The 12,485-nt window shown below is 29.9% G+C and overlaps 1 protein-coding gene across 1 annotated transcript in view; it reads left to right on the top strand.

The window, feature by feature from the left end:
• LOC143083002 (uncharacterized) overlaps positions 1 to 11,917 on the top strand; it is a 62,638-nt gene extending 50,721 nt beyond the window's left edge. Inside the window, exons 25-30 of the mRNA XM_076259100.1 lie at positions 5,426 to 5,499; positions 5,941 to 6,066; positions 8,489 to 8,602; positions 9,962 to 10,116; positions 10,641 to 10,776; positions 11,575 to 11,917. Coding sequence (XP_076115215.1) covers positions 5,426 to 5,499; positions 5,941 to 6,066; positions 8,489 to 8,602; positions 9,962 to 10,116; positions 10,641 to 10,776; positions 11,575 to 11,646 — 677 coding nt within the window. The 3' untranslated portion in view covers positions 11,647 to 11,917. The remainder of the gene's footprint in view (positions 1 to 5,425; positions 5,500 to 5,940; positions 6,067 to 8,488; positions 8,603 to 9,961; positions 10,117 to 10,640; positions 10,777 to 11,574) is intronic.
• Positions 11,918 to 12,485: the final 568 nt, after the last annotated feature.

A 12,485-nucleotide genomic window follows, 5' to 3' on the forward strand; every position in this document is an offset into this window, starting at 1 on the left:
AAACGTATGTTTTTTGCTGCATCAAAATAATCTGATTTCGAGTGAACTTTAGTGTTGCTTTCTTCTTTGACCATTTCAATTTTCAGTTTCTCCATCTCTAGCCTTTCCCTCATTTCAAGTTCTTTTAATTTCTCCCTCTCCTTCATTTCCAGTTCTTTTAATTTAAATTCATCTTCTTTTTCTTTTTTCTCCATTTCTAACCTTTCCTTCATTTCCAGTTCTGCCTGTTTTAATTTAAATTCATCTTCTTTTCTTTTCTCCATCTCCTTCATTTCCATTTCTTTTAATTTAAGTTCATGTTCTAATTCAAGCTGTTTTAACTTAAAGGCGTCAACATTTTCAACCTTAAGATCAAGAGCCTCTTCACCTAAAATTTCTTCGTCAACTAATTTGTCTATAACCAAATTTTTTATAATTTGTTTTCTCATAGATACTTTGAAAACTAATTTCAGTTGTTTAGCAAGCAACACTAGTTCCTCTTTCTTTAAATTATCAAAACTCTCCAGGTCTGGCGTTTTCAAAAATTTACCTGCATCAAATGCCATTTTGTAGAATTTTGTTGGCTAGTTATAATAAAAATATTAAACAAATTTTGAATAAAATATGTTCAGTATCCCGGACGAGCCCCCAATTTCTGTTACGGCCAGAAATCGCCTTTAAATTGTAGCCAACAAAAGACACAAATCAATAGTAAAATTTAACAATATTTAATATACAAAAGTTTACAAAAGGTATTACACAAATATTACTGTTAACTTAACTGTCAAAATATGAGTCCAATCTGTTATCTTTATCTGTATCCGGAAATCTTTCGGAATCCAATTTGAATATTACGTTCACTACTAATGTCACAATCCAGTATGATGTTGTTTGTAGAATAAAAGTGTCAATCCAAATGCTGTGAATACTAATGTCTATCAATGTCTATGTCCAAGTTTAATTATGAGAGTTTAACTTTAGTGTCTGTATATATAGTGTTGTCATGGAAAATTCTAGAACACTCTATAATGGAACATTGTGGAAAATCCTGGAAAGTTACAATGGAAGTTTCTGGAATAACGTAGAAGTTTAAATTACGCATCTTTTATAAGGATCATTCTAGAAAGTTCCAATCATTCTGTGATTGTTCCAGTGATTCCTAAACTGCACAGTTATAAGATTATTTGGTAAACAACTATCAGGCCATACAACACAAATTAGGCCAACATAAATAAACATAATAATTACAATATCATAACACTAGGATCACTATTTATCTCACCATTTTGATTAGGCATTGGTACAGGAGCTGGAATTTCAACTTGCGCAAATGGCGCTTGTACGTTCAGCGCTGGTGTTACGGGACCTTGCAAGGCAGGTTATCTTTCAATAGGCAAAGGAGCCTGGATTGGTAGAGGAAGAGGTGCTTGTACTTCACCAACAACTGCGCCCACATCTTGAATTCCTGGTGCAGCAACTGCACGGTTCCTCATTCCGCGTTGTCTCTCTGGTGGTTGAGCTTCAACAACGGGCACTCGTGCGCGCCCATTCCCATTTCTCCGTCGACCAATTCTAGGCATTTCTTTTTTTTTTTTTTTTTACACTTGAATATAAATTTATTGCACTAAAGCTGTTAACAATAACCTTACCGCTACAGCTTTAACTGTAAGGTACCCTGAAATTGTTAGTATCTATAAGAACAGGGTTTCATATAGATAAGTATTATTTTCTTAAATTTTATATTAGAATATTACAACTAAGTACAATGTTCAATAATAATATAATACAATTCAATACTCTGATCTGAAATTAATGATATACTTTTCTTCCATACATAATTAAATAACACCCATATAATACACTTATCCGAAATTGATTGTCTGGTGTCAATTATCTCGTTTAAAAATTACATAATTTAAGAGTGTGTGATATCGATTTTCTTGATCGGATGGTTTACCTTGTTTAAAGGTGAGAGAGAGCATGCTTTTTAAAGGATGTATGTTGAATTTGGCGACTTAATTTCTTTTTATTTGGATTTGAAACATATTAGGTAAGTCATTTCTTTATTTGTATTAGTTAAAGTGTTCTAGAAATATCTTCTTTAAGAGTATTTTATTTTTGGAGAAATTAAAGTTTGAAGCATTTGGACTGTAGTATATTCTTGTAGATTGTAGGATCTTACGTATTCGTCTAATTCAAATTTAAAGAGATTGAATACCTTAGTAGATTTATTTCTTTGATTGGATAAATAGAATGATTTGTAGATAGCAAATCCTATAAGTGTCAGATTTATATTGAATCCGATATACTCCTTATCTGTTATTTTGTAGCCTATTACAATATCTTTTAAGTTAATGTTTTTATTAAAATTCATTTGAGATAAGTTTTTATTAATGATTTCCCAAAATTCTTTTAGAAATTTACATTCGATAAAAAAATGTTGATACGTGTCTTTAAGTTGACAAAGTTGACAAAATGGACTAGTGTCGATTTTCCATTTGTAGAGATTTTCTCTATTTGGTAAAATGCAACTTATTAATTTCCATCTAAACATTTTAAGTTTATTCAGTTTTAAATGTTGGTGTATAAACTTAAACATATAGTTGGTAAAATTATAATTTATTTGTAATTCATTTTTCCATTTATTTATGCCAATGTTTGGAGAAATTGTTTTTTGAACGAGCAATTGATACACGTTTTTGTTGCTTAAATTTTCAGTATCAATGTTTTCTTTGTTTATATTGATAAATAATCGGTTAAAATTTACTTTTGATTTGATGGATTATTCCGTAGCTAAAGCTTTTAGCCATGAGGTTGGAATTGAGTTTTTGACTTTTGAAATTTCTGCTATCCAATTTTTAGTGTTTCGCAGTTTTTTAAATATTTTATCTTGGGCAATTTTTCCATTATCGTCAATAATATCGTTTATATAAATAAAATCACTGTGTATCCAGTTAAGCATAATAAGCGGCTTGTTTTGAAATTTTATAAATTTATTACCCCATATAACTTGCTTTCTTATTTCGACAAAGTTTTTCAATTCTGTGTTGTTCGTTTCATGAAATAGAATCCAACTTTTTATTATTTCTAAGTAAAATTCTGGAATGTCCTTAGTTATGTAATCTAGTTTTTTTAAAGTTTGGTTGTTTAAATTCATTCTAAAAATGAGGAAATTTTCTCCTAATATATTTAAAAATAGCTTTGGTATCAATGTCCAATTTTCTTGTTTTGCCTGTAGCAATCTAGAGACCCATCTTATTTTAAGAGAGGAGAAGTAGCTTTTTATGTCAGTCATTTTAAGCCCTCCCTGGTTGTAATCTGCTACCAAAGTATTTCTTTTAACTTTGTCTTTCTTACTATTCCATATGAAACTAAAGATTTCTCTTTCTATATCAACTATTTTTGAGTTACTTAAAACTGTAACATTTGCTAAAAAAAGTAAATTGTGGTATAATGAGAGTTTTAACTATTAGAATTTTACCTAAAATGGTTAAGTTTCTTTTTTTCCACGATGTAATCAGATTTCGACTCTTTTCAAATCTAGTATCCCAATTTAATTTTTCACAATCTTTTTTATTAATGCCGAAATATATACCTAGCACTTTAACAGGTTTGTCCGTGAAATTAATCTCATCTACTTTATCTCTACAATGCTTTAGTTTACCAATCCAAATTCCTTCCGTTTTATTTTTGTTAAGTTGTAATCCAGAATAGGTTCCAAAAATTTCTATTATATTTAATGCTGTTCTGATTTCTTCTTTAGATTTTAGGAATAGAGTTGTATCATCAGCCACTTGCGTGATTTTTAAGCAATGTGTTTTACTATCAATTTTTAATTCTATGCCTCTTATATTGTTGTTTTGCCTTAGTTGGTTAGCCATTATTTCTACTGACATTACGAAAAGTAAAGAAGAGCACGGGCACCCCTGCCGGATACCTCTTAGGGGTCTAAAGGGGGCAGATATCCAGCCGTTATTAAATATAGAACTATTTATATTTGTATACAAGGTTTTTATCCAATTTACGAAGGGTTTATTAAAACCAAAATATTCTAGAGTATGATACATAAAATTCCATTCTAATGTGTCGAAAGCTTTCGAAAAATCTATGAATAAAATTGCTCCTTCTATATTAAACTTATCTGCGTAATCTATTACATCTTGTATTTGGCGTAAATTAAAACCTATAAATCTGTTCTTTATGTATCCTGTTTGATCAGCATTAATGATTAAATTTAAGATTTTTTTTATTCTTAAAGCTAGAGTGTATGAGAGTATTTTGTAATCACTATTCAATAATGATATTGGTTCATAATTTGCCAGTTCTAAAGGATCATTTTTTTTTATAAATTAGATTCAGTAAACTTTGCCTTTGCGTAAATGGAAGATGTTTATTTTCAAAGTTAAAATTTAAAAATTCTAGGCATTTCTTGATAGTGTATGTAAAATATTTCTCTGAATTTTTTAACGTCCACTCTGTTCGGTTTTCAAGGTAAAAGAGACCGTTAAATTGCACGGACTTTTACTACTCGGCTGTCACATGCTCAAATTAGCACAATAAGAGTAAGGACGACTCGATTTATCGAGTCTCAATACATGTATATGTTAATTCAATAAATGATTTTATTTTCATTTAATTAAATTCTAATAATGTTTTATAACTAAGCTTAATCAGTTGATGACCAGGTGGTTATTCGTACTGGTTAAACGTGTATGAGTTTTTCGGAAAAGTATATATCACAAGACTATTACATTTTGATTGAATGGTTGAATGTTTATTGCTTAACGTCAAATGGGAAGTAAAACATGCAAGTTCAGGACGATTACAAATTAAAATGATTACAAAATGGACAAAAGGGAGTTAATTTAAGATTGACTCTGGCAATGATCAGTGATGTAAGAATGCTTCATTCTCTAAAACGTCAATTTAAACAAAGTTGCAATTAGATGATGAGAAATGAATTCCCGAAATTGTTTCCACTTCTTACAAATTTGAGTCTTACGCGTCTTAATTCGTTTATCGATACATGCTTTCATAGTCATGTTTTTATATATATGTTGCTGGAATTTTTTTTCGAGAAAACTATGAGAAATATACCGAACTCCAAGGTAATTGAAGAAAGAGACAAGTCAATAAAAGCTGACTCAGTCAACTTTACACTTCAACAACCAACTCTACTAATGTTATTGGTCTGTGATTGATGAAGATATATTATAATATAATAAAATATGCCATACTATTAAATAGATATATGTTTTAAGGTTAAACTTTTCATATTTTGTTCTGCATATTTTGTTGCTTAATTGAAATCGATATAAATTAACTACCAAGACAACAAATTAATTAGGTTTATTTAAATGTGTTGGACTATTGATTTTTTATTTGTTTCAACATGTTCCTATTTCGTTTTTTCCATTTTAAATAAGACTTTTCATTTACATTGTAGATGATGACTTCAGGCCATATCTTATGTCTTTTGGTAAAAACAAAAACAATTACATCAATGCAGTCTTAATACCAGTAAGTGAATTTAAACCAGTACTCATTTTTAATGAACTGTGAAATCCGGTCAAACTAGTTGTTTTCATTACACTTCTTTACAGAACTGATTGAGTTAAACTTGTTACATGGATATTTGCAAGTGTAACCAGTTTGGGGACTGCCGCTTTATTTCTAGTTGATATGTTTTGTAAATAAAACAACATACCCGTGCTTGTATTTAAAAGGAATGACACATTTAAATTAAGCATGTAACAAACTTATTTTTGAATACACGAATGGGTTTCTTCCTTTTGAAAAGAATTTTATAAAAGTTAATGGATTGAGAGTACATTTATACGTTATTATCTTTTATACATAGTTTAAATTTGCACTTATTTCGTCAACATTATGTTCATCAACCCTTTCAAACGCTTATTATCACATAGCCTTCATTTAAATACCTACATCTTATTATTGTAGGGATATTCTCCACATGGGAGCTTCTTGGTAACCCACTGTCCATTAAAAGAAACTGTGATTGATTTCTGGACAATGGTGTATGATCATGACTCCAGTATTGTTGTGTTTTTGGACACACTAAATGAAGTGAGACAATTATGAACTATTTAATTAATTTTTTACATCACAATCAGGCTAAATATAGTGTACACATTTAAATGTTGTTGGTATGATAGTTGGTATGTGTCTAATTATACTCCTTTAAACTCATATGAAACGAGTGACTTGTGAAAATTATTGTTTATCCAATTCTTAAAGCAATATGTATATAACATAAACTTAGTCTTCTGATCATCATTTTTACCATACTATATCGTATAATCGTCAATTTTTTTTTTCTCGGATTGTTACAATGAGAAAATATGACAGCTAAATAACTGCCGTGTGTTGAAGCCATAGTTTATCGATTGTCGCCTAAGCAAACAAGCAACAAAGGAGAATATATATTAAGCAAACGTATAACATGAACACTAAGATAAATTATTTTATAACAGATCCATGTGTATTGAGATCAGCGAATTTTTGCGAGAAAGGTAACGCTGAGTTCACTGCCTACGGAAAACATATCGGCGAATTGTTAACTGGAACAAACAATTAAAAAAAGTAAATATCTGCTAAATTTGGACAATTTATAAAATTTTCTTGAGAAAAAAAGGTTTATGTACAGAATATTTATAATAAAATTTAACTATTTAGTTATAAAAAACATATGCATCATTTTGTTTTTCAAATTTGAAGTTTCATATGACTTTCAACAGAATTGCAGGAGTAATTAAAACATCGCTAAAATTAATTGACAACTAAAAACGACATTTTTAAATTATGTTAAGATGATCAAAGGATAAATGAATCAAACATGAATTGATTATAAAGTCGCTTATACATGCGGAAAAGAACATATCTTGAATATCAGAATCCAATGTGATACTGTACTGTATGAGAGTATTTTGTAATCACTATTCAATAATGATATTGGTCTATAATTTGCCAGTTCTAAAGGATCATTTTTTTTTATAAATTAGATTCAGTAAACTTTGCCTTTGCGTAAATGGAAGATGTTTATTTTTAAAGCTAAAATTTAAAAATTCTAGACATTTCTTGATAGTGTATGTAAAATATTTCTCTTAATTTTTTAACGTCCACTCTGTTCGGTTTTCAAGGTAAAAGAGACCGTTAAATTGCACGGACTTTTACTACTCGGCTGTCACATGCTCAAATTAGCACAATAAGAGTAAGGACGACTCGATTTATCGAGTCTCAATACATGTATATGTTAATTCAATAAATGATTTTATTTTCATTTAATTAAATTCTAATAATGTTTTATAACTAAGCTTAATCAGTTGATGACCAGGTGGTTATTCGTACTGGTTAAACGTGTATGAGTTTTTCGGAAAAGTATATATCACAAGACTATTACATTTTGATTGAATGGTTGAATGTTTATTGCTTAACGTCAAATGGGAAGTAAAACATGCAAGTTCAGGACGATAACAAATTAAAATGATTACAAAATGGACAAAAGGGAGTTAATTTAAGATTGACTCTGGCAATGATCAGTGATGTAAGAATGCATCATTCTCTAAAACGTCAATTTCAAACGTATAACATGAACACTAAGATAAATTATTTTATAACAGATCCATGTGTATTGAGATCAGCGAATTTTTGCGAGAAAGGTAACGCTGAGTTCACTGCCTACGGAAAACATATCGGCGAATTGTTAACTGGAACAAACAATTAAAAAAAGTAAATATCTGCTAAATTTGGACAATTTATAAAATTTTCTTGAGAAAAAAAGGTTTATGTACAGAATATTTATAATAAAATTTAACTATTTAGTTATAAAAAACATATGCATCATTTTGTTTTTCAAATTTGAAGTTTCATATGACTTTCAACAGAATTGCAGGAGTAATTAAAACATCGCTAAAAAACTAAAAACGACATTTTTAAATTATGTTTAGATGATCAAAGGATAAATGAATCAAACATGAATTGATTATAAAGTCGCTTATACATGCGGAAAAGAACATATCTTGAATATCAGAATCCAATGTGATACTGTACATGGGGAAAATAGGACACACATATTTCTAACAGCCTCAAACTACCGTAGCATGCGTAGAGTGTATTGTCATAGGAATCTGTGAACAAGAAAGAATTTTTTTCTCATAATTGTTATTGTTTTGGTTAGTCTGCAGATTTTGGAATGTTCGGTCTCATCAAAAGTCCAGGTCACGATAAACATAATATCAAATACATGATAGCAATGTGTATCTTATTTATAATTACCAAATCGAAACTATATGCTAGATTGTCATATAAACTCTGACGTCTGGTATCGCTGAGTCGAAAGTATTTGAATTTAAAAATCCACAGTTCAATCTCTGTTAATACAACTGAAAAGATGAGACCAAATAAATAGATAAATAAATTCCATGATAAAAATACTGTATTTAAAACTAGGAAGTCTGAAGTAACGATTTCATTTTCTGTTTATTTTAAGGATGCTCCATTATGGTCAAAAACAGAGAAACTACTGGAGTTTGAAAAGTTTGATATTGAGCTTGATAATGATCAGACGCCGAGAGAAGTTCAACTTTCCATAATACATCGAGCGGTAAGAAAATACAATTAATGTCAAATAATACAAGAATGTTGTGCCTTCCTTTTTTTAGGACACACATGATATTAGTCTTGAAATTTCGTTGATGAATGGACCACAGATTGACAAAACTCCAACGTGCATATTGTTAGCTAAAGAGATGTTATTGCAAAAGTTACGATTCGCCATAACAGATAGGAATTAGAAAAGAACGTTATTTGTTACATCTAAAATACATCCTTAAATGTCTTACAGTGTAAAGCTGCATTTGATTAAAATTGTAGGTAAGAATTACAGTGTAAATCTCATATTTGATTATTGTGAATACATGTATTTTGGGGCCCTTTATAGCTTGTTGTTCGGTGTGAGCCAATGCTCCTTGTTTAAGGCCGTACCTTGACCTATAATGGTTTACTTTTATAAGTTGTTATTTGGATTGAGAGTTGTCTCATTGGCACTCATACCACATCTTCCTATATCTATGTAGAAAACATATGATTTGTTAGGTTTCTGAGTATTGATAAGCAAGTCTATAATAGTGGAATATGGTTTTTTGAATTGAAGTGAATTGTTAAGAGAATCGAACAACATGGTAGTATTATATTATGTTTAGATAAACAATGATAATTACAAATATTTAACAAAACATTAATTAGTAATTAATGTTAAAAAACACAGCCACCGGAAGTACATTTGAGAAAATGTGGCAGTTATTTTTATAAAAAAAATAATGTATTTAAGCATGCAATTTTTTACAAAACATTCTTTTAGACCATGCAAGAATTCGTATTACAGAAGTATACTATTGATATCGGTTGGTTGTAGTTTACTTAGCGTTCACTTTCAAATATTGCATTATGTTAAGAACACTAATAACCACTCACAGTCACTCGTCTCAGAATTTTTTTCCCCTATATACCTTTATATAACACAAGGTACTTAACTCGCGATTTTGAAAAATGTCATACGGTGACGAAATTTCATTAAATGCCGTGTCTCGGCTGTCAACCCAACTAAAACTTGTTATGCCGTAAACCTAATTTGATTTATCTTCACAATGGTGTATAACACGCCTACTGTTGTTGTCGGAATCATCCGTAGCAATCCTACCCGAGTATGTCAATCGTAATTATTTCGTTAATCTACACAAAATTGGCAATACACGTCTCGCAGTAAATGATTAATTATAAAAATTGTTTCAGAAAAAACTGTTAGTTTTCGTTTGAAAAGAACTTATCATACAGTTAGTAAAATTGTATAATATACCGTGAAAAAAATCTAAGAAGTGTTATTTGTGGTATGTCTAATAATACGGCAACAGCAGACTAATAACATCTGCAATAATTTAAATTTCCATTTTTTTGTAATTTCAAGAATAAACATGATAAAAGATCTATACATGTGTTCTCGGCAAAAGAATGTAAAAGTGGCAACTCTTTTCTACCTACTACAGCTGACATGCTGGTACTGTTGCAAAGAGTGATTGATCAACGCAAACATCAGACCGGTCCAGTGACTGTCGTTTGCAGGTATTCTAAAAACCATACTTTTTGAAATAGTGTGTAAATTACAAACAGACTACGAAATAAATTTTAAGGAAAATACTTACGAAAATCCGGAATCGCGAAAAGTTAATTCTTTATTTTATATTGAAAAATATTGAATTTGAATATCAACAGGCGTTCAACCATAAATTATCGTTTTTAGATTATTAAAATTTAAGCAATAGTTGACCCTTTAATAAATATTATTATTTGTTTGTATCTTTCTTGTTTTCATTTAAAATATCATGGATGACGAACAATAAAAAAAATTTGTTAACATTTATCATCTTAGACAATGAAAAAAACTTTAGAACTAGACGACATAGTGCCTGTTATATTAAAGCTTTACAAATAACACTGCTTCTGATTTGATTTAAAAGAGAATGTTTTAAATGTGTTGATACAGATAAGCTGTAGTGATGATAATGAATTAGATTCATCTTCCCTTACCTTCCCTGTTTCCTAACATTGCAATATATGTATAGTTAACATATGCATGTGTTTTCCAGCAATGGTGCAACAACAAGTGGGTTGTTTGTTGCATTAAGTTTGATTTTAGAGAAAATGAAGATTGATGATCAAGTCGATGTGTTCCAAGTTATAAGAACAATACAATTACGGCGACCAGAATTTGTGACTAATTTTGTAAGTTTGCAAGAGCTACAATCATTATAAAATACACAAATATCACAGCAGCTATCGAGCCATATTATGGATTGCTTATACGATTGTCAGAGTTACACAAGTTGACATACTGTGTTACAACATCACATTACACTACCTAACGATTTATGTGACGTACTTTTAAAACAATATTTTACATTTCCCAAATAACAATTAATTGTGTACTGCTTTATTTATTGAAAAAGTGTAGTATGTTTGCCAAAAAGACAACCACTACACATAGACAAAATAGTAAATATTTGGGCATTGGGCTTCGTTTAGCCTAAAAAAACCAAAAGAACTACTACTCGTAGAATAAACTACAAAAAAACCAAAAGAACAATAATTGCTTGATTTATGTTGTAAGCTATAAACGAGTATTAAATAGGATAGCCACACATTAAACATTACCTCCGAATTGGACGGACTGAGTTAATGCATGTATAGGATGTTGAGGGAGTGACGTTAAACATAGTTGTGAGCGCTAAACTTTCATCGTGCATGAACCAGTATTTTAACAGGACATTATAAGAACAAACTTCGTCATCGCACCGATATAATCACACAAAAAGTATTATACTACAACATACTATAGTTATATAGAGATCTAAATCTAATAAGTTTTAGATTTATAAAATTATTACAACGGTTTCCTTTATCAAACATTATCGCGTTTCTAGCAAAAATAAAAACTCTTAACAACATAGCATAGAACTATACCTTCCAATAGTTATTCATGTGAATAAGTGACGTATAATGAGAATGGGTTATGTTTTTTAGGATCAGTATGAGTACTGCTACAAGTGTATCAAAGATTTATTAGAAGGACAGTCAGTTTATGCGAATCTTTAATGTGTAATGACAGAGCAATTTACTGTTTGAGTAATCAAAGGAATCCTGTACGCCAGTGTACGCTATAATTTTGTAAAAACACATTAAAAGAATGAATCAACAGTGTATAGATTGTTGTACAGAGGTCAAATGTTCAATGTGTGTATATTAGTATTATTCATATCCATGACAGATCCAATCGCATACAGGAAAAAGATTGTTATACTCCCGCATATCCATTACAGGAGATATTATTGTCTTCTGTTTTGATTTCATAATAAAAAATGAACGTGTTTTTGTACTTCATCTCGGTTTTTTTAAACAAATTTATCAATTAATTTGAAAATTATATCACAATGTTTACTGCTGTACTCCAATTTTTGACATTTTTACCTATCATGGCTGATTGTTTTCCTTACACATTGTCGTCAGTTTAAAGAAATCTATGCGACTGTCATACACATGAGAAGTTTAGCTAGTTATAAAACAAGGTTTTATCCACCATTTTCTACACAAGGAAACGCCAATTTATTAAGGACTTTTTCGTTTAAATTTTCTTTGTAGTAAGGTATTTTTGTTGTATCACATTTTCTTTCATGAAAGCTACTATAAAAAAGAACATATTAGTTCCATACTGTGTAAGGGAACGATTGGAATGGTTAATAACTATGAAACTGAACACATGCTGCATAGGTAGGGTTCGTGCTGCCAACATGTCGTGTAATGCTATTGTTATTGTTTCAATTGTGTTTTTGTTATTCTTTTGATTTTAAATCAATTCTGCGAAAACAATATTAATGATCTATATTAAATATAGTTGACAAGACGAGAATTTTGTACCTGATCCAAACACACTATTC

Source organism: Mytilus galloprovincialis, chromosome 1 (genome assembly GCF_965363235.1).
Source record: "Mytilus galloprovincialis chromosome 1, xbMytGall1.hap1.1, whole genome shotgun sequence".
Classification (NCBI taxonomy): Eukaryota; Metazoa; Mollusca; class Bivalvia; order Mytilida; family Mytilidae; genus Mytilus; species Mytilus galloprovincialis.